Source organism: Arachis ipaensis, chromosome B8 (genome assembly GCF_059453495.1).
Source record: "Arachis ipaensis isolate K30076 ecotype BB chromosome B8, ASM5945349v1, whole genome shotgun sequence".
NCBI classification, from domain to species: domain Eukaryota; kingdom Viridiplantae; phylum Streptophyta; class Magnoliopsida; order Fabales; family Fabaceae; genus Arachis; species Arachis ipaensis.
Window position 1 is genome coordinate 111,457,528 of NC_142443.1, and position 27,884 is coordinate 111,485,411.

Consider the following 27,884-nt stretch of genomic DNA (forward strand, 5'->3'; position numbering starts at 1 on the left):
GCAAAAGGCAAGCCAAACCAGCTGAAAAGAATGAACCTCAAGCCAATTGCTAGAGGATGGCTAGACTTCATTGGGCGTTCTATACTCCCTACAAGTAACCGCTCTGAAGTTACTATTTAGAGAGCTGTGATTATTCACTGCATCATGATGGGGAATGAGGTAGAAGTTCATCAAATAATCTCCCGTGATGAGATGTACAAGTTGGCAAACAGGATGTCTACTCATGCCATGCTGGCCTATCCAAACCTTATCTTTCGACTATGCCAAGAGGTTAAAGTCCTGATCCACGTGGATACATTTATTCCAGTGAAAAGTCCAATCACCAAGCAAGTGATGGAAAGCTCTAAGGTACCAGAGGATCATCCCAAAAGGAAGGCACCTGAGCCTCCCCAAGAGAGATCCCCCCCCCAATTGAATATTGGGATCAATTGAAAGCATCTGTGGTACAACTGCAAACCACCTTGGATCAATTAAGAGAGGAGCAGAAATATCAGACTAGCATGATTTGCAAACTGGTCAAGGAGCAAGAAAAGCAAGGGCGTGAAATAGAGGAGTTGAAGCGCCAGAAGCTCTCCCTTAAAGAGCCTAGCGCCCCTCAAGCCTGAGGTTATTAAGTTTCAACCCTGTGACTATTCCAATTCCTGTTTTTCATTTTTCTGTTATTCTAATTTCTGACTTCCATATTTAGGTTTACATGATCACTAGTAGTATTTAGGTTTTTATTTTTATTTTTATTTTCTATATTTTAATTTTTAGAACTGCATAAGCATTAGAAATTAAGTTTTATTTTTCAATTAGCTATAAAATATTCCTTTTATCATCATTAAACATGAATAAAATAGTGATTTTTTTAGAAAAAATAGAGATGCATAAATTTTCGAGTTTTATAATAAGAAAAGTTAATTATTTTGATGTGGTGGCATTGCTTTTGTTTTCTGAATGTATGAATTAACAGTGCAAGAAAAGTCAAGATTTAGCCAAGATTCAACCCTTCTCTTAGCCACTGACTACCATCAAATGTCGATTCTTTTTTGGAGTTTCCTAAGGCCACAGAAAATGGAAGGAGAAGACGATGATGATCGGGTGGTTAGTGAGTGGAAGAGTGTGTTTTATTAGGAGTAAAATTTTCATGTTAATATTTCTTGTGAAAATGATGATTTTAAAATGATTTCGAACGTTGAGGATAATATTAGTAAAAAAAAAATCGGAGACGATTTTGATTTTGACCCAAGACATTAAAAATAAAAAAAAAGTACTTAACCTTTAAATTGTAGAGGAAAACAACAAATAGAATCAAATTAATTAAAAAAATAAAAATAGGAGAAAAAAAGATAATACAAACTACAATCAAACCTTAGATCCTTAGTCACTAGAAAGCACTACAAACAATAGAAGCTTGATTGTTTAGTATTCTTTTTCTAAAATTTTGTAAATAATTAAAAAAAACTAACAAAATTTTAAAATAAGAAAATACTAAAAACTGAAACTATAAAACAAAAAATAGAAACCAGTCAAATTATATGTTAATTAATATATATTATATAACATCTTTAGTTAAATTATTTTATATTTATCTAATTTAGTTTTAGTTTAATACTTATTTTTTCTCAAATTAACCATTTTTTTAAATTATATACAATTATTAAAATAGTATTAAATTTTCTTAAATATTTAAAAATTAAAAAATACAAAATACAAAATACTCTTTATTCTTATAACGTATTTTTTCTTTTTATGATTATATCATTACAAATAAATATTTACATAACAGGAATAAACTACTTAATGAAATATTAAAATAAAAAAAATAATAATTAATTAAATATGAAAATCAAATAAACAAAATTTATTTAAAAATAAAACATAATTTTATATGTAAAAAATTGAATATAATTTTATATAATTATTTAATTATAATCAAATTAATCAATTCAACAATTAATCCTCTAACCCTGTCAATTATCTGTTCGGTCATGATAAATTATGCACACAATAATACAATCAACAATTTCTTGTTGCAAACGGCTAGGAGTCTCATTGAGCAACTATAATGTAAAGTGTACTTCCCTCGTGCATACTCATAATTGGGGTACCCCACTTTAGGGGACAATGTTTTATCAGTATGGCATTCTTGTCCTGTCCCTTTTAGGTCACAGTCCCATTTGTTGCCTTCCCAAGTCACACACAATGGGAAACAAAAGGCATGCAACTCTACACTTAAACACTTTATGAGTGACTACTATTATCCTCATTCTACCCCAAGCCTTAGATAATAATTCAAATTAATAAGAGATCTAAGAAAACAAGAGTACCTTTTTTATTCTAATTTAACTTTTCATAAATAATTAAAAATAAAAATTGACTAACATAAAATATCATATCATTTCTCTAAATAATAAAATATGAAATAGATAGTTCTTTTGACTCAAAATATACTCATTTAAATTCTTAACACATTAATTTATGCGAGATTGAATCTTTTCCAGTAAAAAAAAAAATTAGATGGTGTTCAGTATTTAATTTCATCTTTTATTATTATTTCTCTCCTATTTATTTTTTATTCCACTTATAGAATTAAAAATAAAAAATTATACTTTATTTTCTAAAATGTTAAAAAGAAAGAAGAAGATCCATTTCCAATTTATGCATATCGATCTCGCTCTATAAGCTAGTTTGAACTCTACTTCATCGTGAGTTAGTGGTAAGGTTGAAATCTTCAAGAAATGAAATCATTAAAGCGGAAGAGGCCAATCCAAGAATTTCAAAGTTTCTTTGGTATTTTTCTGAAAAGCAGCCTTTAAACTTGGCCTCCACCTCCACAACTTATGACCTTTAGACCATACCCTACCTAACTAATATTAATCACCTAACCAATTTTAAACCAACAGAAACTTTAACTTGATTCAGACTAGTCTAGAATCTGGATACATTTATAAGTGTTTTTCTTTTTAAATTTGTAAAAATTTATAATATTAATATTTAATATAATTTTAAAATCAATTTATAACTTTTTAAAAAGTTATTTAAATTATTTATAGAAAAATTAAAAAAAAAATAACTTCTCTTAAAATTTTTTTTAATTTTATTTTTGAAAAAAATGCTTTTGTTACTAAAAAATTAAATATAAAATAATTTATTTACAAACTATTTTTAATATAAATTCTTATATTTTAAATTTCTTTTACAGGTAGTCCAATAAAAATAAAAAGTATTGATAATAATAATAATAATAATGCAATTTTGTGGTACATGAATTGATGTATTATAGCTATTACATACTATATGCCAACAAAAAAAATAAAATAAAAACCAGACAAAAAAAAAACACACACACACACACTATGGATTTTTCTATGACAACCAGTATCATTTCAATTCCTTCCCTTCCCTGTCTAAATAAAAATTTTTGTTCCTCCGTTCCTTTCCTTTTTTTCTGACTTCATCCCATCAATAAAACTCAGGAAGAACGGAAAATATCTAGAAATTCAAACTATAACAAACCCAATTTTCTTAATTCTATATAAACAAAAAAAATAAAAGAAAGAAAAAAAAAACAAAAAAGTACTATAGAAGGAATTTCCCTTTATGTACAAAAATGAAATCAATTTCCAAGTTTCAACTCCATTACAATCATCAAGAAGGTCTTGATCATATACATTCATGATTCACGATGCTGTGGACTGATGTGGATGATGTTGTTGCTGTTGTGTGGTGTGAGCAAAAGGATGAAACGTGTGTTTCCCAAGAGGGAATCCAATGACCTTTGAATTTGAGTCATTATTACTATTAATAATATTATTATTGTTAGAATTATTATTAGAAGGAGGAGTTGGTGAGGCAGAATTATTTGAAGAAGGATTTGTAGCAACACGCTCACAAGAAGGGCACATGGTCAACGTTGTTGCCGGTAACTGCATGTAGAATGGGTTTGAAGTCTTTAGAGCCCTCAATTCTTGAAGCTCCTTGTGAAGCTTTCTGTTCTCTTCTGTTAGTGTCTCACAGCACCTCTTCAAATACTCACAATCCACCTCAGTTTGCTTCAGCTTTGTCCTGCATAGAATATGATAAATGTTAGCCTAACATTATGTGTATCATATATATTATATGATAATAAAAAATGTTAAATTTAAATACATGTGAATTTCCTATTCAAACAAGGATAAACCGATAAAGTAAAACATAAATACATAAACAGTCATATACACAAAAATCATCAGATTAATTAGCTGTCTAGCTAAATATAAATTGAAATACGAAATATATGTTAAAAAAATATAACATATATATTTATATCAATATATAATATATCTAAATATATAATGATTGATTTTTTATTTATACATAAATTTTTATCTGACTGTGCTACGTGTACAACAAAATCAGCCACTAAAATTAGTCACCAGTATAAAATACATATTAAAATATAAATATAAATTAAAATAAATTAAATTATATATATATTTATACACAAATAATTAGTGATTAATTTAATAACTAATTTTAATATACAAACAGTATTTTTGAATTTTTATACAAAAATAATAAAAATATAAAAAAATCTCATCTGATTGTGGAGGTAAATTAAGTATTGTATACCACTAATGTTAGTATTTGCAGTAAAGAAAATGATTATTAGCGGACTAGTCATACATAGTGATACTGTACCTTGCTCTTCTGTTTTGAAACCAGACTTCAACTTGGCGAGGCCGAAGATTGAGTTGTTTAGCAAGAGCAAGCTTTTGTTTCTGCACCACAAAAAGTAAAATGAAATAATTAAAATTTATAACACCTGCCATAATATTCTAAAGAAGGTAGTTAAGAAAACTAAAGTACAAAATTTTTATTCTTTTGATATATTTGAAACATTAAATACTAAAAATAGTTTATAATTTCTTTTGTGATCGTAGCAGCAAGTACAAAAAGAAAAAAAAAAAGGGAACGTAAGATAGAAATACTTTCAGCTGTTCAAATAACACCGATGGTTCAATGATTTTTAGCAATTATTTTTAATTACATATAAACATATATAAATTTTATGAGCGAAATTAATAACTAAAATTATTAGAATATTTAATATCAAATATTTTAGTTTTTTATTTCAAAATACACATCTCATTTATTTGAATAAAATATACATCTCATTTATTTCCAGTACATTTTTAATTATTTTCGTTTAATAAAATGACTATTTTAAAAATTTTAAAATGTTTAAGATTGTTTTAAAATTTTTTAAATTCTTCGCAACTATTTTATACTCTCCTTGTAATCAAATTATTTGTCAGGACTTGTGTATATTTTAAAATAAAAAATATTAAAAAATTATTAAAATTTATTAATTTTACTCATTATTTAATTATTAACTGAATAAAATTCTTTTAATATAATTTATTTAATATAATAATCTAATAACATATTTTATTCTATATTTTTAAATAATAATAATTAACTAAAAAACAATAAATTTTAATCATTCCTCTCTTAGAACTGAAAACTAAAAGTTTCCCACGATAAAAACTCCAGGACAGATTTGGTAACTACTCTAAGATGAGTAAGATATACTACTTACAGGATTAAGAGTGTTGTGCTCTTTGAAGCTCTCCTCAAGGTAAGCGGATTGTTCCTTGGAGAGTCTGAGTTTCTTCCTTGTGCCGCCGCCACGGCCGCAGTTTTCATCTTCGTCGCTTGCTCTTGAAGAATCCCTTTGGTGATCATAACCCTCGCCATCAGAGTGATCTCTTTTTCCACCGTAGTTGTAATAGTTTCCTCCCGAACCACCGCTGTAACTACCACCGCCGCCACCGCTTCCACCACCACCACCAAATATGCATAGATCCGTCTGAAAGGAAGACGCTGCGCTATTCGGGGACGATGACAGCGCCTCCCCTTCCTCAACCTCATCATCTGCCCCCGCCGCCGCCGTCGCCGCCACGGTTGTCAGCGGCAGCACGTTTACGTCCAAACCTTTTGACACTCTACCTGCATGTTTCAAAAAAAAGGAAAAAAAAAAAAACCACATATACGCTTAGAGCATTAAAAGAATAATCAAAGAGAGAAACTCAAAGGCAGAAGCTTTTTTATTTTTTATTTTTTTAAATTTCGATGAAACCACTGACATCCAAATATTATTACTAAAAAGCCGCCGATCCAAAAGGCTTAGAGAATAAGAATTTTTTCTTTTCATTATCAGAACCAACTGGAGAGACTAGTTACAAGAGATCAAATTACTTACTATTTTGATCGATCAAGAGCATTAACAGAAAAGCTTGAGTTCATTTTAAGTGTGCGAAAATAGTATTTACCGTTTTCAGAAGGATGCCATGGGAGAGAGAGCTGAGGAAGGAAATCAAGCTGATGAAGATGAGGGTGGTTGTTGTTGTTGTTGTCCTTTGATTTTGCTTCTTCTTTATCTTCATGTTCCTGTTGTTGTGGTTGTTGTTCTTGTTGTTGATCCCTTTGTCCTTTAGTAGTGATGATTGGTCCAATGGACAAGGTGGTGGTGGTGAAGCCTAATCCAAGTTGGTTGGAAGAAGTTTCACTACGAGGCTTTTCCATGAACCCAACAAAAGGCCTTGAAGAGTCTCCTAAGCTTAATCCAAGCTCCATGCTCCTCTTATTCTATCGATCTCTTGAGAGAGAGAGAGAGAGAGAGAGAGTGTTACAAGAGGAGTGGGAAAAGGGGGAGGAAGAGGACTTGGAATTGGAATAGAAGTGTCTATGCAATCATATATACCGAAGAGTCCAACATGATCATAGGAAGACCAAAATGATCACTTTTAATCAAAATAATAACGATAAGAAATACCATTTATTGTTATCCTCCCTTTTTTATTTTAAAAAATGCAAGACTATTAATCTAAAAAAGTTGTGGAAGGAGAAGGGTGTTTGACCGACAAAGCTTACCAAGGTTGACAAACACACGTGAAAGCCTATTTTTATGGTAGATATGGATAGACAGATACTCTCATTCAGACATTCACTATTGGGTTAGCTATATAGCATTAGATATATCGGTGCCAAAGTAACTATATAATAAAGAAATACTTTTTAGTATTTTCTTAATTAAATTTTTAAAGTAGTCTCTGAGATTCTACTAATTCTTTTGTTTATAGTGTTGAGAGGAGAGAATGATAGATCCACGGACTAAAAGGCGAATTTCACAGAAAGATTGGATAGAAGCAAATTAGACCAACCAATTTGTATGTTTTAAACTTTAAATTTATTGAATTGAAATTAGAGGATCTGATTTATATATTTTAAGTTTTTTTGTTTTTTTAAATAAAAATTAGAGATTTTGATTTTTGTACAAATATGATTTTTGTGCCTTGTAAAAATTAAAAGATCCGATTTTTGTATTTTAAATTAAATGGTTTTATATTTGAGATTAACACCGCAACAACTCACAATATAAAAAAATATTATTATCAATTTAATATCAAAAATAAAAAGTATTAAGATATGTGTCGTGCATCGATTTAGTTTCTAAGATTCCAATTGTATTATTGTGATTTAAAAAATTGAGTTCTGGACACTAAAATTATCCTTCGACGACTATTTTTTAACAGTGACTTAACAAATAGATTGATGAACTAGCATTCCTTTAATTACCACATTAGATAATATTAAAACCACATTGTTTGTTTTTCGCATCTAATCAAAATAGGAATGATGACATTTTGACAGTTGTGGGCATGTAAAATAGCTTGTGCACACTCTTTTGATTGGGTGTTTCTCCTTTAATTAGAAGCAAAAACAGATAACATTATTTCACCATTCTCTTGCATGACAAAAGTGTGTCATCTCTCATCACTTTATTTGCTGAATTATTGTCGAAAAAAGTCAAGAGACCACTATGGTGCCCAACGTTTAATCTTATTCAACAAAAGATAGAAACAAATTCACTATCTATTTTACATCAAGCAATACGTGGAATAACTCCCGATATAGCAATAAAAGCAAGACGTGTAGGCGGATCTACTCGTCAAGTTCCCATTGAAATAAGATCCACACAAGGAAGAGCACTTGCCATTCTTTGGTTATTAGGGACATTCCAAAAATGTCTAGGTCGAAATATGGCTTTTAAATTAAGTTTCAAATTAGTGGATGTTGCAAAAAGGAGTGGCAATGCCGTACGCAAAAAAGAAGAGACTCATAGAATGACAAAGACAAATAGAGCTTGATAATAATACAATTGAAACCTCATGAACCAAATCAATAGATGTCATGAATTTTAGAGATCATTATGAGAATTTAATTTTTTATATTATATTAATCCAATAATTAAGCAATTTAATCAAATAGAAATATTAGGTGTAACACCCTACCACATGGAACTTTACGCTTAAGCCGTAAAACAAAGGTGGTGTGGTATCACGACCTCTAAATTAAAATGTGTACATATAATAGCAGAAATAATATAATAAACTAGGAGTCTTGAAGAACAGGTGAAATAAAAATTACAAAATAAAACGCAATGCTCAGAAAACGAGTTAACTTATGTACTAAGAAAACTATAGCTATCAAGTATAAGATAACAAAAGTAAAAATAGAGGGTCAAAGATACAAAATAACAAGCTCCTAACTCAAGTCAAGGCTGGTCGGAGAATATTCACACAAAGAGTCTATGCATAGCTTTTTCTCTTATATAAATATTAATTGCTCAATGGGGGTACCATTCCCGGAAATTTATATGTGTCCGGTCACCCTTACGATGTAGGGTTAACTGAGTATCGAGTTTCAACCTGGTACACATGGTGGCAAACAACAGTACTTTACCCAGAGAATCTCGTATCTCAGATTATTTAATTATTCAAGCCAAGTATCATACATAATCATTCATAACATTTCATAATCAAATCATCACTTTTTCAGCTTTACTTCACCTCCAAGTTATTCCCATTTCCTAACTTCACTTGATTACCAAACTTACTACTATTATTTATGACTAGAAGAATGAGAATAGAGGTTTAAAAGTTTGAAATAAGGTTTAAAACTCAGAAAATCATATTTGCTGGAATAGGGGCCACGAATATGCGTGGCTCACGCGTACGCGTGGGAGTGTAAAAAGGCAGCTCACGCGCGCATCCCCTTATCATGCGTGCGCGTAGGTGAGTACCTCATGTGGGTCATGCGTACGCATGGACATGCATGCTAGCTCATTACGCGTACACAAATGAGGAGATCAGCCAAAATTCCATGCCACGCGTCGCATGGATATACGTTTTTCCAAAAACCTGATTAAGTATAAAGCTGCAGAATTTACATAATTCCAACCAAACTTTCGACGTATATAACTTAATCATTTTAAATCGTTTTTCATCTGTTCTTTGAACGGCATAAACCTCACGAACCTAACTTTTATTTAAAACAAGTTGGAAACAAATTAAGGGTCCAGAAGTCAAGTTATAACTCGCCGAAGTTCGGCCGAAAACCAAAACCTTGCAAACTTTCAAAATCTCATTCTCATTTACAATGAATCCCATCTTATTGATCACCATACATGCACTTGCTAACACAATATGGCCTTCTCCATCAACACAACAACCACCAATAAAAATCATACTTCATACTAACATTAATACACATATATTTTCCCAAATCCAACAACCAAAACCATAGCTCACAAATCCTAAGCTTATATGCTTATGTTCTTAAATCATTAATCAATAATTCACCACGCCATCAACTAATCAACAGCACCAACAAAAACATACTTATCAACAAGATACTAAACATCAATATACACATACATTCCAACTTATCCTGTGGTCATCTAGCCTAAGTTTTCACAAAACATTATATATTAAATATAAAAAACTTAAACCATACCTTGGCCGATTTCCACGTACTAATCCAAAGAGTGAACGTTTTCCTCATGCTAATTGGATCCTAATACATTAAAAAGCAAAGAAATTCAATACCTCTACTTAATCTTCAAAAATTGGGGGAAGGAGTGGCTGAGAGTAATTAAATGGCTTACCTATGAAATTGTTCCAGTAGAAACGTAGATCTCGATGTGATGGTCGTGTGGCCGCAAACGGTGCGGCGATTGGAGCTTGGACGGAGGAGATACGGTGATTTGAATTTACCGTAAGGGTTAAGGAAATCTTCTTTTCTCCTCTCTCCTGTTGTGTTTTCACCGCTGCTTCTGCTGAATTGGGGAAGAAAAGAGACTTTGGCTCACTTATGTGCTGGGCTGGTTGGACCCACGGGCTCGGTCTGGGCTCAGTTCAACCGGTTCGGCCCGTTCGATCCAATTTTGGTCGAATTCTTCGAAATTAGTGTCAAATTTCTCGTTTTGATGAGCTCTATCCTAATTTAATATAGGTTCAATTACTCTGCAGGTCCTTATAGTTTCATCAAATTTTCAATTAGGTCACTATACTTTTTTTCTTTTCAATTGGGTCCCTATACATTATTTTTTTTTTCAATTTAGTCCTTGTTAACGTTAAACGTTAAAAAAATGTGAGTGAATTGTGAAATTATTTGTATACCCTTAGGGACCTAATTGAAAAGAAAAAAAAAATATAGGGACCTAATTGAAAATTCGGTGAAACTATATATATTCAATGAAAGATATTCCTATAGTCCCTTTTATTTTGTTACTATCATTTTTTTGCTTATTTATATACAAATTGTACAAAAAATACCTTCTCTTTTCTTTTTTTTTTTTTAACTTTCAAAATACCTTATCCTAAGAACATACTAAAAAATGAAGGGATAAAACGAAACAGAAATAGTAGTAATAAAGTATATGTAAAATTCAATTTTCATCATTCAAGTATTTATTATGATCATGTAACATTTTATATTTGTGTAAATTTATGGAATATAGTTTGTGTCTTTATCATATCATGGTATACCATAGAAAATCACAAGGCTATGTAATTTGTGTTATTGAAATTTAAAATCTAAAAATAAAAACTATAGAAAACGTAGTTTTCAGTATAATACAGATAATTTAGAAATCAGTTCTTGCGTTGCAGCCTCTCACACTCTGAACTAGTATAAGATTAATAATAATATTGATAACAGCCGATTTTCAAGCCGAAAAAGATTCTGAAAGAGCAGACTTGAGTTCATTAGGCATCCCAACAAAATAGTCTTTTTCACCAAAAACTTCAATCAAAGCATAGTAACCTGCTTTCAAAACAAAAGAAGTCAGAGTAAAATCATCTTTGTGAGATCCATTCATCTTTTTAGAGTTCTTCGAACTCTTCCATATACACCTCCATATACCCATCACTAAAAATAAAAAATGCATAACTATATTTAACACATTTCCATTCGCAGCTTTCAATCAACCATGGATGTATTGAAACTATTATGATAAAAAAATAATGAATAATCTTACCTCAATGAAGTTAACAATGGCATTCAGGTTAGATCCATTAGCATCTTTCAGAGCTGACAGCGCTTCTAAAATCATTGCATTGTACTCGGGGAGAAGATAAACAAAAGTAACCAAGTCTCAAAATAATTCAAAAAGTAACAAAATACCTTTCTTATTTTATTGAGGCATACAACAGTTTTAACCACAACTACAATCCTAATCCACATCATTTAATTGTAATAATCCATATAGAATTAGTGACATCAATTCGCTATTCAGGAGGATTCTTGGCATCTTCGTCATTTTGAGAAGAATCACTCCCACAGCAACAAAAAGATCAGGTTGATGAATCATAGTGGTGATAGGAGTAGTATCTTTCCCAGAAACAACAATGGCATTACTAGCAACAACGGGGGTAGCACCAGCAGGGCTGCAGTCTTGATTCTAGAAACCCTAGATTTTTTTTTTGGACCTTTGAGCGTCATTGCTAACGCTCAAATTTTGCCACTTATTATAAATTATCACAAAAGAACAAAAACTAAAAACCCTAAACCCTTTACTCAGTTTTCTCACACTCAAATTTCACTATTTATCCAAAATTAGGAAAATTTTGTAACGTGGAGTGAGAAAGGATGCAAATTGGAGATCTTTGAGAATGTTCTTCCACTTTCCTTCCTCCAAATATTCTAGCCCATGCCCTATATTATGAAACTTGCCACCATGATGTATGTCTATGGTAAATTCTGAATCATCATCACTACATTAATAAAAATAGAAACAGAATCTATTTAAAGCATCATCATCACAGCAACAACAATCAACAATCAAGAATAAACAAAATTCATCATCAGCAAAACTAATTTTTAGGTCAATTCACCAATTAACAAATTTTCTATATATAAATATTCATATTATAAACCCTAAATAAACCATTATATCAAAACAATCTAGAATTCAATTCAACAAATAGATAATCAACCAATGCCATATTTTTTTAAAAAAAATAAAATTAGCATAAACATCAAGTTTTAAAACTGAAAAAAGATGCTTTTTTTGTCACCTGTTTACAGACAATTTGAGTACAGGGAGATGGAGTAAAAGCACAACGCGGGGACGGGAGGCCAAGCGCTACGAGGCTCGGCACGGTGTGGCGCGGCCACGTCAGGCGAGGCACTTTACCGCGAGGGACAACGATGGCTTGGACGGACAAACAGCGAAAAAGGCCTTCGAACAGAAGAAAGCGGACCAGACCAACACAGAGGGAAGGAGGCGACGGACAGCAGACCACCAAGCATCCGTTGCAGATGACACCAGAGACGGACGCTGACGACGGACCGACGCAGGAGACGAGGGACGTGATCTCCAGAGAGCAACTTTGGATTTTTTTTTCTTTGGGATGAAATGCAAGAGGTGCTTTTGGTATTTTAGAAAAATACATATTTGTTCAGCTAGCCACTCCAACCAAATGACAAGAATATTCTGTTATATTAAACGTTATACTCACGGCAGGGACTTAATTGAAAAAAATTAACGTATAGAGACCCAATTGAAAAGAAAAAAAAGTATAGGGACCTAATTGAAAATTTGGTGAAACTAAAGGGACCTGCAGAGTAATTAAACCTTTAATATAATATTCACATTTCTAATTTTTTTATTAAAAAAATTAATTTATTGACTAATTATTTACTAATTTAACAGGGTTTACATTAGGACAAAGTTAAATTTATAAGTAAATTCACTAAGTATCTCTTAGGATAACCTCAATAGAATATTTTTGGAGTATCATTTTTAATAATTTTAAGAAGTAAAATTATTTAGAATTAAAATTTGTATTAAAACTGATAGATAAAATGAAATCAATTTAATTTTAAAGAAATAGTATTACTTTAATAGAAAATTAATAAAATTTTATTTTTTATATAATTATCTTAATAAAATAATTAAAAATAATATAAAATTTTAATTAAATTATTAAAACTAAGTATTAAAATAAATAATTTAATTTTAAATTTTAAATTATTATTTATAATATATAATTTCACAAATACTGTTTTATTATTTTGTGAGACTCAAAATCAAATTTAATTTAAAACTAGCATTAGATTGAAGGTACTGTAATACTTTATTTTATTAGCCATCTTAAACTACTTCTCAAGAAACTTTTTTAACTATTTTTTTCAACTCAATCATTCATTTTCTTTATCCAAAATTTTAATCGAAATCCCTAATTTCGCCATTCTTCCTCCCTAATTTTGTCACTCTCCTTTCTTCTAATTTTTTTTTCTAACAAAAATTTTTATTTCCACACTATTATCTTTTTCCAAATTCCTACGATAATCGCGTTTGAAGCCAGATTTTATCCTCATTATATATCCTTATTCATCGTCAAATTGTTTGTTTGAGCCTCTGAGGATGATATTATTAAAAATTAACTAAATCAAAATGAATGGTTTCATTCTTTAAAACCACTCAAATAAAAGAGGTTTAGATCTTAGTCTAATTAATTTTTTTTTTGAAAGCAAAACTCAACACAACAAAGGTGGAGCAAACAGGAACATAGCATAACCAAAAATAAAACTATAGACTAACAGCTAAAATAGTCGCAAGAACCGATCCTCAGTCATCTCCGGCATAGCCATCAACAACAAAAAGGATCTACACAACTCCACTCGTTAGCACTAAGGAAGGTCATGTTGATAATTTCTTCAACGCCTTTGCTGGTATTCTGGAAGATCCTCCTATTTCTTTCCAGCCAGATGTTCCAAAGGATTGCACAGAAGCACCTCAACCGCTGCCTTTGATTCTCCTTACTCCGCGGTTCTTCTGTCCAGCTCAGAAAGTGCTCTTTCATCGAACCCGGAAAGGACCAATGTCGGCCAAAAGCTGCTATCCAAGCATTCCACACCTGCCACGCAAAAGTAAAGCCTAGAAACAAGTGATATACATGCTCTACATCATTATTACATAACACACAAACATTATCTTCCTGAGTGATGATACCAAACCGGCTTAGCCTTTCCTTTGTATTCACTCGGTCTATCAGCACGAACCAGGCAAATAGCTCCACTCTTGGTGGAACCAAACCTTTCCAAATACTCCTAGTAAAGCTGAAGCTGGTTATCTCCTCTGGTAGCATTTCCTCCTACCATACCTGCACAAATGATTTAGTTGAAAAAACACCTTGCCCATCATATTTCCACACCACTCTATCCTCTCTGTTTTGTACTATCCTCACAGGTCTCAAAGCCTCATGCAACTGGTTCAGTAGTTCCAATTCCCATTGGAATAGCTCACGCCTCCATTGGAAGTTCCAAACCCACTCTAACCCGTCCCAAAACCCACAAGCCCCAATAACAGAACCCTCCTGGTTTGAAACAGAGAAGAGCCTCAGAAATCGATCTTTTAGAGCTCCACCAAGAAGCCAGACATCCTCCTAGAACCGAGTCCTTTGTCCATCACCTACCTCCATGGCTAAGCCTGTGACCAACTTATTCCTAAGTTGTTGGTTCGTGATATTTACTTGACATATATCCTTCCATGGGCCTCCTCTAATAGACAGACTTTGAGTTGAGAGCAGTTCATTTGAGTTCAGATTGTGACACGAACACACTACCTTCTTCCACAACGGGCACTCTTCCTTAGCAAAACGCCACCACCACTTAAATAATAGAGCAGTGTTCCGAATCAAAGCATCCCCAACGCCCAAACCACTAGCTTCTTAGGAGCTTGCACCACTTCCTATTTTACCAGCACTGTGCCATCCCGACCATCTTCCTTACACCACAGGAACCGTCTTTGTAAGGATTTCAGCTTCTCAACAACTGCCTTTGGCATCTTGAACAGACTCAAGTAATACACCGGCAAGCTATTTAAGACTGACTTGATAAGCACCAATTTTCCTGCTTTATTTAGCACTTTAGCTTTTCACAGACTGAGTTTCTCCTCCACTTTATCTATTATAGGCTGCCAGGTCTTCACCAACCTCGGATTTGCACCTAACGGGATTCCAAGATATTTAACTGGAAGAATGTCTCGCTTGCAACCCAGCAAATTGCACATACTCTGGGCCCACTGCTCATAACAATTGATTGGAATCAGGCTGGATTTATCGAAATTGATAGTAAGCCCTGACATCAACTCAAAGCATCTCAGCAGCCTCCTGTAATTCCTTATAGTCTCCTCCTCTGGTGGGCAGAAAAGGATAGTATCATCTGCAAATTGAAGGTGTGACAATACTATACTGTCTCTGCCAACCAATAGAGGTGATATTCGTCCATTCCTAACAGCCTCTCCAATCATACGATGCAGCACATCCACAACTAGAACAAACAAGAAGGGTGAAAGAGGGTCACCTTGTCTCAGACCTCGTTCCATCTTGAATGGCTTAGAAGGCGAACCGTTTATCAGAATCGACATAGAGGCAGTGGTGACACACTCCATAATCCATGCTCTCCACTTCTGGCCGAATCCCATCTTCTGCAGCACAATGTCCACGAAGCTCCATTTGACCCTGTCATAGGCCTTTTGGAAATCTAGTTTAATTATTGCTGCCTCCTTTTTCCTCAATTTGAGCCAGTTCACCGTTTCACATGCAATTAATGCCCCATCATGTATTTTCCTCCCCTGGACAAATGTACTCTGAGTCTCCCCTACTAATGCCGGCATCACTGATCTCATTCTTCTAACAAGGACCTTGGATATAACCTTGTACACGCATCCTACCATATTGATAGGTCGCAAGTTTTTAATTTCCTCCGCCCCAATGAACTTAGGAGCTAGTGCCACCCAAGTGATATTGCAATCCACCGGTAGCTTAGAAGTCTGAAAGAACCCCATCGCTGCTGCCGTGAATTCTGTCCCAATCTCATCCCAACATCTCTTGATGAAATTCATGTTGTACCCATCACACCCTGGTACCTTAGATGACTCACAGTCACACTTGAGCAATAAAGTGTTCTTCCACCAAAGCTTTCTTTCTCTTGTGTTCTCTTGTATTCTTAGCTTTCTTAATTAATGAAATCCAATTAAATAGAGTTTTAGATGCTTCTTTTCTCATTTGAATAATTTTGGTCTAATCAGAACTCACTCTTTGTATTTATTTAAACATAATTATGTGTTTAATAGAAATAATTACATTTTTCCTGGTTAAATATTTATAGTGGAATAATTGGCTAATTTTTTTATATAAAAAAATTATTAGTGTTTTGTTGAAAATTGAATTATTTGGTATAATTATATGTGGGTAAATTTTATAGGTGGAGAGTCAACACACAGACGTGTTGCAACACGCAAGATGCGTGTTGGACACGAGTCATCATCCTGACAACACGTAGAATGCGTATTGGACACTTTTTTTTACACTTTTATAATAAGATAATACACTTCAAATATCAATATTCAACCAAAATACTATCTTCATTTTCATATTAAAAATAATTTTTGAAAATAATGTGTATTTTTTATTATATAATTCTATATATTTTCTGGTTATCTTCTTTTTTTTGCTTATTTTGTTTATGTTAAAGAATAAGTGTTTATATGACATCGATAAAAGTTGGAATCACTATTTTCAATACAATTAAGGAAGTATGAAAATTCTATAAAGAATATACAAAACAAACTAGTTTTGCTACCAAGAAACTAAAATAAAAAAAAAGAAAGAAATTAAAATTAAAAATCAACACATCACACGCAATAGAAAAAGGAATAAGAAATCCAATACATATCACCAATAGAGAAAATCAGTCACTCATCTACTAGGAACTGTCCTCCAATAATTTATATTCATGCAGTGAATAATCCTGATCTTTAGCTAATGTCCAAGGTTATTTTGATTCATTCATAACCATGTTGCTCTAAACAAGCAAACAAATCTAATCAACATAGGAAGTTTAACATGCAAGTTCGTTGTGTAATTGAGAATAATAAAAAGGTTAGTATATTAGACCAAGCTAAGTAAGACAAATTCCGTCGCTTTTGAATTTTAATATGGAGGTATAGCTGGTGCTAGACGCTGATATGGGGAAGAGGGGTGCTTGACATTGAGATGGTGTCAGAAAAAATAGAACTCGGACCGTGTAACTGGGAAGACGCAACTCGGACCGTGCGAGTTCCTGCTGCCAAAGCGGACCGTCCGATTTGTTGCTACCCCATCCACGTGTCGTTGGCCAGGTGCTCCCTAGAGACGGTGCCCATTTAGCACAACCAACCCCCTCTATTGCATGCGTACCCAGGAATTTCACTTTCCCTTTCTTCTCCAGCTAGCTTTGAAGCCTTCATCTTCTTCCTCCCTCAACCATTTCTACTTCATCTGTTTGAACTCAAAAAAATCCAAATGTCAAAGAAATCAAAACCTAGAAATGTTGATCGTCCAGAACTTCACATTGTAAAAATTACTTTAAATTATTTTTTTTATATACATGCAAAAACAGAACCTAACCCCACACCAGAAGTCGAAGAAGATGAACAAACTTGGATCTGGTCGGCTATCTATGGTTCGGGAACTTCACAACTATATATATATACACACAGCTCGGACCATGCGACTACTAGAACCTACTTCCCCAACAAACAAAACGGACCATCCGATTTATTCCATGAGAAATCGCAGGGTCCGATTTCCATGATGTGAGTTTCATCTCCTCCAAGCAAAAGGGACCATCCGATTTGCATATAAATTTTTGGAAATAAAAAAACTCGGAGGGTCCGATTTCTCCACACCAACGATAAAAAAGCTGTCCCACATAATGGTGTAGAACCCCCATCTTCCATAATCCTGCAAAACACCTACACTCCCTCGATAACCAAAAAAATCACCCAAATTCCGTCTTCCTATTTAAATAAACTTAGTCTTTAACCAACACTTCAACCAATTCACAAATTCTGAAATTTGATGGCTCACTCTTTGTACTAACAATCCACTAATAATTCGCTCAAGTTAGAAAGGACAAACTGACTTTCGAAATCCTTTCTAGAGTAAAGTATCAGTTTTTGTCCCTAATATATGTTTGGAGTAATAAGTCCTAAATTTATTCATAATATTTAAATCATATCCTATTTAAATCCTTAACGTTTTAAAATTAGCTCAATGTTGTCCTGTTGTTAGAAATCCGTTAACAAAATTGACGGTGGTACAAAATTGAGACGATTTTGAAACATTAATGATATAAATAGGATGAAAACGTTAGGGACAAAAATGATACATAGAAATAATTTTAATTTTATCTTTCAATAATATCATTTTTTTAGGTACATAGTTATTCAATTATTTTTTAATTTTATTCTTAATTACATTATTTTTTTTAAGTAAATTTATTTTTTTAAGAACAAAATTAAAAAATAAATTAAGTAATTATTTGTTATAAAAAAAATTAAAATTATTGAAGAAAAGATTAAAATTTATTAAAAAATAAAAAAACTTTTTTCAATAATTTTAATAATTTTAATTTTTAATAAATTTTAATCTTTTTTTAATAACTTCAATTTTTACGACAAATAATTACTTAATTTATTTTTTAATTTTGTTCTTAATGAAAAATAAATTCACTTAGAAAAAAATAATATGATTAAAAATAAAATTAAAAAATAATTGAATAATTAGCTACCGTAAAAATTTGATATGATTGAAGAATAAAATTAGAAATAAAGTTTAACTAATCAAACATTAAAGAATTTTGATACATTAGAGACAATAGGTACAATTTATACTTTATTGTATATATATCATTTTTTCTTCTCTTGCTTATTTCCATTCAGTTTCAAAGTCGCACAATTCCTGATCGTTGACTCGAGCTGGAACATATACTCTGATCATTATGGAGACAGGGGGAAGAGGCAATAAACAATTCAGCTCAGATAGCGAGGAGGAAAAGGAGGATCTGGTACATCTAGGGGCTGAGAAAATTGCTAAGGGAACTGAGGCATGTTCTAAAAGTTTTCTTGGGAGATTGTTTGCAGATAAACCATTTTTCCAAGGAACAATGGACAACGCTCTCAGGGTGATCTGGGGGAGACCAATGAAATTTCGTACGGTGGAGAAAGGAAATAATAGATTTCAATTCTTTTTTTATTCGGAACAAGAGGCGATAATAATTGAAAGAGGAGGGCCGTGACTCTTTAAAGATTATGTACTGTGTGTCCAGAGATGAAAGGCGGATGTGAAAGTAGTGGAGGAAAGACTCCGGTACTTTCCAGTGTGGTCTCAATTTTGGGGTCTTCCAGAGGAATACAAAACATTGGAGGTAGGGAGAAAATTGGGTGAGAAGCTTGGAGAGGTTATTGAAGTAGGATTCTTTAGTGTTAGAGGCAAAGAATCCAGAATTGTGAAGGCAAAAATCCAACTTGATGGAGAAAAAAAGGCTAGAGACAGCCTGCGGCTCGCTGGACCGAAACAAAAGGTAATGGAGGTTGGTGTTCGATATGATCGCCTGGGTAAAGTCTGCACCTATTGTGTGTACCTAGGGCATGATGCAAAACATTGTAGCAAGATGATCACAGACTTGACGACACATTAGATCACACAGGACAATATTGGAGAGTGGGTTAAAGCTGATCAAGTCGGCAAAAGAGTGGATACAGAGGGTGGAGATGACATGTCATGGGATAAAACTTCTAATTTAAGACCTGCACAGCCAAAGAAGAAACCACCTCCCACATGGCTAATAGAAGGCTTTGCTGGTATGAGCATGAAGGATAATGGAGGCATAAAAAAAGGGGTACCGAAATCTCTGGACAAGAGGAATAAAGTAGTACTAAATCAGATCCCAGAAAAAGAAGGTCAGCCTATGGAGAAAAATGGAGCTCTGATTCTGTTGGGTGATGCTAATCCAATGGCATATCCTATGGAAGTTCAGCTGAAAAAGAATGATACGAATAAAGAGGACTCAAGAAAGATGAAGATCAAACAGATTGCTAGGAAAAGAGGGAAAAACTACTAGCACATAAGTGGCAACAAAAGGAGGCTAGCAGATATGGAGAATGAAACAAAATAGAAAAAAGGTATGTTTGGAAGAAAGGACTGCGGATAAGGAGAAGGCGGAGGGTGCCATCCGTCAAATGACACCCCAAATACTATGAGGATTCTTACATGGAATTGTCGGGGTTTGAGGAGACCCCTGACAATCCATAACCTCAAAGGGATATCTCAATCCTACTCCCCCGAGTTGGTTTTTATTTGTGAAACCAAAAACCAAACTCGAAAGGTGGAAGCGAAGTTGAGGTCGTGTGGTTTTAGTCATTGGCATATTGTTAACCCAAATGGTATTGCTGGAGGCCTGGTCATGGCGTGGAAAGAAGGGTGCAATATTAAAGTTACCAGCAATTCCAGTTTCTATATCCAAGCTATAGTGAAGGATATGGCAAACAATGAGAAATGGAGTATAATTGGAGTTCATCTTAGCTATAGTGAACAAGTAAGAACAACCCAATTTCAAGAGATCTCGGCGATAGTGGGTCAGAATCAGGGAGGAATAGCTCTCTTGAGTGATTTTAATTCAATCACTACACTAGAGAAAAAAGCGGGGGGTGGCGACACGTCTTTATCATCTATGACAGCCTTCAATCTCTTCATTGATGGCATTGATCTGGTGGATCTAGGTATGATCGGAAGACAATACACTTGGAGCAATAGGAGGGCAGAGAATGAATTGATCCAAAAACGTTTAGACAGAGTACTAGTAAATGGGAAGCTATTGCAATTTTACTGTCATCCAACCATCCTCAGGCTTGCCGAAAACGGTTCAGATCATGCCCCTTTACTGATGGACACTAACCCTCGAATGGAAAAAAAAAGATTCAAGTTCCAAGAGAGATAGTGTGGTATGGAAGAGATAAGGACTATTGTTCGGGAAGCCTGTGCCTCTTCGATTGAAGGTTCTCCGATGTATATCGTCGCTCAGAAACTAAAATTATACCGCCACAAGCTTGTGTAATGGTAACAAAGTAATCGGTCAAATTCAAAGAAGGCGATTGAGACACTTAAGGCCCGACTGGAGGAAATAAGGACAACAGGGATATGCAGCGGAACCGAGATCCATGAGATTGAATCGAAGCTTGAAAAGGCATACCTAAATGAAGAAATGTATTGGAAGGAGAAGTCCCGGGTCAAGTGGGTTAGAGAAGGGGACAGGAACACAGCATTCTTTCACAGAAAGTTCAAAGTGCGTACAATGGGGAATAAAATCTGGCGACTAGTGGGAGGAAACGGGGAAGTGGTATCCTTTCAAGCTGACATTGCAGGAGTGGCTGAGGAATATTTTACAGGCATTTTTTCATCTACCAATCAGGAGGATCTAGAGCCTTTTCTTGCTGATTTTGAGCCTAAGGTTACAACTTTCATAAACCGTAGGCTACAAAACCAGTGTCAGACCAAGAAATTAAGAGGGATGCCTTCGGCGTTCATCCTCAAAGTGCCCCAGGAGACGACAGAATGACAACAAAATTCTTTCAGTTCTATTGGGACATTGTAAAGGTGGATGTAACACGAGCTGTTAAAAGTTTCTTTGGAGGCGGGAGAATATTGAAAATTTTAATCACACAAATATTTGCCTAATTTCGAAAATCCCTAACGCTAGCAACATGTCCCAAGTTAGGCCTATCAGCTTATCTACGATAATATACAAGATTATCTCTAAAGTTTTGGTGCATAGATTACAAAGTTGAAGGGACGACTGATCTCTGATAATATCTTAATTGTCCATGAGTGCATGCACTATATTAAAACAAAGAAACGGGGGCTGGAGCATGAAATGGCTATTAAGCTTGATATGAGTAAAGCGTATGATAGGGTCGAATAAAAATTTCTCTGGTACATAATAGAAAAACTAGGATTTAGCACACGATGGATTAGCTGGATCCGCGAGTTAGTTACCACAGTTTCTTATTCTGTTGTTATGGAAGGCCAACCTTTTGATTTTTTCAAACCAAATAGAGGGATCCGATAAGGAGATCCTCTATCACCATATCTTTTTCTTTTTTGTGCGGAAGGTTTATCCTTCCTGCTACACAAGGCAAAGCAAAACGGTTTAATTCATGGTATCCAGGTAACACGAAGGTGCCCTACAGTTAATCACTTGTTATTTGCTGACGACTCTATTTTATTTTGCAAGGCCTCTGAGGAAAGTTGTGATAGAATCCTAGAGCTTTTGGAGTCACATGAAAGTTTTAGCGGACAAAAGATTAACCTATCTAAGTCAGTAATTTTCTTTAGTAACAATACTCCTGATGCTACTGATGAGTATTTTGGTGAAAAATAAATTTCTCCCAAAACACACAAATCTAACCGGCAAGTGTACCGGGACGTATCAAGTAATAAAAACTCACGGGAGTGAGGTCGATCCCACAGGGATTGAAGGATTGAGCAATTTTAGTTTAGTGGTTGATTTAGTCAAGCGATTCGAGTGTTGGTTGGGTGATTTGTGATTTCCAGAATATAAATTGCATGAAAGTAAAGAGAGCAGGAAATTAAATTGCTAAATCTTAGGGAACAAGAAATTAAATGGCAGAAACTTAGATAGCAAGAAATGTAAATTGCGGAATCTTAAAGTGCAAGGAATGTAAATGACTTGAATTGTAAAGGGGATTGGGACTTGGATTTGCAGAAATTAAACAAGGAAAAGTTAAATTGCATTAAACAGAAGAGAAAAAGGGAATTGGGATTGAATCAGATCCGAAACGGCAAAGTAGATGAACATGGAAAGCAGTAAACAGAGAATTGAAATAGGAAATCAGATCTCAGGACCCAGAGACTAGAAAACCAAGTCTAGATCTCAATGCCTTCCTAGATCTAACAAGAACAATTGCAAGGAAATTGTAAATTGCAAAGAAATTAGATGAGAAGCAAGTAACAGAAACGGAAATTCAATTAAGCAGTAAATGAACAGAGAGATCCAAGGATGAGATTGAAACAGAATTTCTTCAATTCTCCAACCTAAGATCCAAGACAATTTCAATTGAAATAGAAAGCAATAAAACTGAGAGAAAGAGAAGTGAATTCTCCTTCCCCAAGACAAAGAAATTAAAGTCACTCAATAACAAAAACTCTCTGAAAACTCTTATGAAAATTCCAAAAGAAAGCTCTCTGAAGAACTTGAATTCTATCCTATTTATACACTTTCTTCAAATGATCTTCAAGCCTTGAGTTGGGCCTTTGCTCTTGGTGGAATTGGGTTGAAAGAGGCCTTGGTTGATTGCTCTTGAAGTTTGGAGAAGAACCGAAGTGAACCAATTGAACCGGTTTTGAGGTTAGCAAAAGTTGGACCAAAAGTTTGAGCCAAACAACTTTTCATATCAGCTAGCACATTTTGCTGATATCAACGTTGGTGCCAACGTTAGGGGTCTAACTTTGACCCTAACGTTGGCCTTGCCTAGTGTGCTTGTGGCGCCAACGTTAGCCACCAAGTTAGGGGGCTAACGTTGGTGCAAACTTTTGCTCCTTCCCCATTGAATTTTCATGTGCCAACGTTAGCCTCCAAGTTAGGGGGCTAACGTTGGCGCAAACGTTGGATGGCCAGGGAGGAATTCATGTGCCAACGTTAGCCTCAAAGTTAGGGGGCTAACGTTGGCGCAAACTTTTGGTGCCCAGGGGAGAAATTCATGTGCCAACGTTAGCCTCAAAGTTAGGGGGCTAACGTTGGCGCAAACTTTTGGAGCCCAGGGGAGAATTTTCAAGTTCCAACGTTAGCCTCCAAGTTAGGGGGCTAACGTTGGGGCTAACTTTTCAACCAAAAGTTTGTGCAAAAGTTTGATGCTAACTTTAGGTCCAGCTTCTTGCTTCCTGGTTCAATTTCACTTATTCCATTGTCCTCTCTTCACTCCTAGCCATTCCTTCTTGCTTCAACCTTTCTCCAAGCTTTCTTCACCTATCATTAATCAACCAAACTCATCAAAGCTATGCTCAAAATCATAAGATATTCATTCTTTCATAATATGCAACAAATATAGCATAAAACCTCATGAAATGGCATGAATTCATATATGGTTGGTTCAATCAAGGGAAACATGAAAATCTACTCAATTAGCTTGCTTGTAGCTCAAGAAAGTGCATAATTCTAATGAAAACAAAAGAAAAAGACTAGTTAAAATAGGCTAGGATGACTTGTCATCAGCTACTCGGGAAATCCTGGCAACAAGAATGAACATTACTCATATTGGAGCACAAGACAAGTACTTGGAGCTCCCTTCAATAATCAATATATCAAAAAAAGCCACCTTCAATTCCAATAAAGACTGGGTATTCAAGAAGGTGCAAAGATGGAAAAAGAGTTTACTGTCAAATGGAGGCCGTCAAATTTTGATCCGGGCAGTAGGGGAAGCAGTACCTATCTATACCTTATCTTGTTTCAGGCTCCCAGATACTTTACTGAAGAACATTTATAGTATTTTGACTCAATTTTGGTGGGAACAACATGGAGAGGAAAGACGCATGGTCTGGATTAGATGGGATAAGATGACAAGGCCGAAAAGTGAGGGAGGACTGGGTGTGAAAGACCTGCGTGCACATAATCTAGCTTTGCTGGGCAAGCAATGCTGGAGACTCATAACCCAACCTAATTCTCTCCTAGCTAAAATCATAAAGGGTAGGTATTATAGGTATGGGGATCTACTAAGTGCAGATAAAAGAGTATTACCTTCCTGGGGATGGCAGAGTCTTCTCCAAGGACGAAGTGTGGCAGAAAAAGGCACAATCTGAAAAGTGGGGGACGGCAAGTCCATTCGAATCTTTAGAGACCCCTGGCTTCCTTCAACTTTCTGATACAGAGTTTCCTGCGACAACAATGCCAGCCAAGCATTAAACCGAATGATGTTAGTCAAAGACCTTTTCTCTGAAAATAAGCAATGGAACCAACAGCTTGTCTCAGAGGTGTTTTCTCTTGAGTTAGCACAACAAATTTTAACAATAACTCCGAGCAAAGGAACAGACAAGGTTCAGTGGCTACTTAATAACTCCAAATGCTATAACGTTGCATCCGGGTACCGAATTTCTTACTTGTTCTATCATGAACCAATTGATCTATGCCCAGCGTATATGCAACAAAGAGGAATTTGGTCCCAACTATGGAAACTGCTCACACCCCAGAAGATTACAATTTTTCTTTGGAAATATCTCCACGAAAGGATCCCAGTCATGCAACTCATCCATCAAAGATTCCCTAATATGACACCAACATGTCCACTGTGTCAAGAAGAGAATGAAACAATAACTCACTGCCTATTTCTATGTCAAAATGCAAAATTAACATGGAGGAAGGCAGAAATAGAAGCATGTGTACCTTTCTCTAACTCGGCCACCTTCTTCGACTAGTGGAGCTCAACGATGAGCCTCTTGGATAAGCAACCAAATAGAAGTAGTAAGGTCCTTCTTGCAGCAATTTTACTGTGGCATATATGGAAAGACCAAAATCGAAGAGTGTTTGAGCAAGGTGTTGGTGTTACCCTTCCAGAGGAGATTGCTGCTAACGTCATTAGGGCTCACCGAGAAGATCTTGCCCGTCCCCTGCGCTATCAAGAATAGCTCAGTCTTTTCCCCTTACTTTCCCTTTTCAATTTTGAAGTTCAATATTGCTTTACTCATCTGCGTGTAAAGCCTTTGGGAGAACCCCCTTTTTTTTGCTCTTACCGTTCCACTTTAGACAATGTCTTTCTTTTCTTTTATTGGTGAATAAAAGTAATTGATTGTCTTTGGAAAAAAAAAAGTTTATGTACTAGTCATTTTACAAATATTTTATGATGAGTAAAAATTTTTAAAAGTAAAATTATAAAAAAATAAATTTATTTATAATAAAAGTAATGTGATTAAGTGTAATTTACTTAGATATGATTAAAAAATAATTGAATAATTATGTACTGTAAAAAATTGATATTATTGAAGGATAAAATTAAAATTTATTTTTATGTATCATTTTTGTCCCCAATATTTTCGTCCTATTTAAGTCCCTAATATTTTAAAATCGTCTTAATTTCGTCTCGCTGTCAATTCTGTTAACGGATCCCTGATGGCAAGACAAGATTGAGGCAATTTTAAAATGTTAGGGACTTAAATAGGACGATTTAAACATTCGAGACAACTTTAGGATTTACCACAAATATTAGAGAAAAAAATGATACTTTACTCTTCCTTCTAAATGTACCAAGATCGTTAGCTAGCTTTCTTAATCATCAAAATTCAATTTATGCTACTTCGTGGAGATAAATATGCGTCCCTGATTTTAAGGTTCTAAAGGAGCTGCTTTTTTATGAGTTCTACTCATTGCTTAGAGAAGGATGTGGGAAAATTTTAAAGGCATAAAAGCTCTAAGAGAAATTATTTTGCTAGCTAGGAATTAGGAAAGTAGTTCATAAGTTCATCGTGTTAGCTCCACATTATCTCAAATTGAGTTTGACGAACTTATATATAATTTAATAATTGTCCCTTGGAGATAATTGTGAGGAACCGAGTTGGATATTCACTCTATAATTTAATAATTTTATCAATTATTATCTAATATATGTTCAAATGTTTAATGTCCTAAAGGATTTTTTTCTTAAGTAATATAATTAAGGTAGGAAAAATTTGAATCCAACAAAGTGCTAAATAATCTCACAAATCAAATTTGAGTAAATAGTTCACCTCAAAATGGGACTTTAGGTGATACCTCACATTAAAATGAATTTCTGTGTTTCATAGACGAAGAAAAACTAAAGGTGCAAAAGTGCTTACCTCATAAATGTATTAAGTAAAAATTTGCTTTTTAACTTAAGTTTTAAATAGAGGACGTGACGTAATTCGCTGAGTATGCTGGACTTTTGATGAAACGAAGACTTTACTTTTGGGTTTATTTTGATCTATGTAGTACTTTTCTCCACTTTTAATATATGTATTTGTATATCTCTTTTAGGCGTTTTCTATTTTGGAGAAACAAGTTATATTTTGGTATAGTTTGATTTTGTATTATGTTCTAACCGGCCTTTCTTCATAGGTCGAGACTAGTACTTTATGTATATTATCTATGGATTTTATATGTACCTTTGGTTCTGTATAACAACGCTTTCTTATCTTTTGCGTTTCAAGTGCGATGTGATTATTGTTCTGTTTTCTTTCTTCACATGTTCCTAGTTAAATTATATTCTTTCAAATGCTATGTATGTACTTTTTCATTTTTAGAGCTCGTAATACCTCGCCACCTTTAATTTACGACTATAGCATAAGGTTCTGTGTGTAGAGTGTTACATAACTGGAGGAGATGTTGGAGGAATGGTGGTTATATCTCGCCCATAGTGAGGATGGAGGTTTTATTCCGCTCACATGTTAAAGAAATTGGAAACCCGATACATAATTGGGGGTTTATGAATTCATATGGATGAAACGGATAACTAATTGGGGTCAAGGAGTTAAACCGCTTATGAAATTACTAAAGGACATCGATAATGATTGATTGTGGCCTGAATGGCCGGATTGACAAGGTTTGGGTGATATCCTGCTTGCATGTTGAATGGATATCTATTTGTGCCAAGTTTTGGGTGTTATCTCACTTGCGTACCAATTTGATATTTGGGTTGGCACCCGCACCAGTCAAGGACG

General features: G+C 34.2%; 2 protein-coding genes across 2 annotated transcripts; one reads left to right on the forward strand and one right to left on the reverse strand.

Moving 5' to 3' along the window:
• Nucleotides 1–3,224: 3,224 nt before the first annotated feature.
• Nucleotides 3,225–6,953, reverse strand: LOC107614401 (uncharacterized). The gene is made up of 4 exons (XM_016316611.3): nucleotides 6,300–6,953; nucleotides 5,567–5,976; nucleotides 4,666–4,745; nucleotides 3,225–4,050 (listed from the first exon to the last, which is right to left on the reverse strand). Exons 1-4 carry the CDS (start codon nucleotides 6,601–6,603, stop codon nucleotides 3,666–3,668), a joined length of 1,179 nt encoding a protein of 392 aa, XP_016172097.1. The 5' UTR covers nucleotides 6,604–6,953; the 3' UTR covers nucleotides 3,225–3,665.
• A 13,447-nt stretch (nucleotides 6,954–20,400) lies between these two features.
• LOC148549266 (uncharacterized) lies at nucleotides 20,401–21,759 on the forward strand. The gene is made up of 2 exons (XM_088495707.1): nucleotides 20,401–20,997; nucleotides 21,289–21,759. The coding sequence occupies exons 1-2, from the start codon at nucleotides 20,401–20,403 to the stop codon at nucleotides 21,757–21,759; spliced, it is 1,068 nt and encodes a 355-aa protein (XP_088351833.1).
• The last annotated feature ends 6,125 nt before the right edge of the window (nucleotides 21,760–27,884 follow it).

Excerpts from the sequence above, each read along its gene's own strand:
- LOC148549266 (XM_088495707.1), top strand. The coding sequence starts at position 20,401 with ATGAGGATTCTTACATGGAATTGTCGGGGTTTGAGGAGACCCCTGACA. Across the intron at positions 20,998-21,288 it reads TCCAAAAACGTTTAGACAGA|AAGGCGATTGAGACACTTAA; the intron begins GTACTAGTAAAT and ends TCAAATTCAAAG.
- LOC107614401 (XM_016316611.3), bottom strand. The coding sequence starts at position 6,603 with ATGGAGCTTGGATTAAGCTTAGGAGACTCTTCAAGGCCTTTTGTTGGG. Across the intron at positions 5,977-6,299 it reads ATGGCATCCTTCTGAAAACG|GTAGAGTGTCAAAAGGTTTG; the intron begins GTAAATACTATT and ends TGAAACATGCAG. Across the intron at positions 4,746-5,566 it reads AGCACAACACTCTTAATCCT|AAACAAAAGCTTGCTCTTGC; the intron begins GTAAGTAGTATA and ends TTTGTGGTGCAG.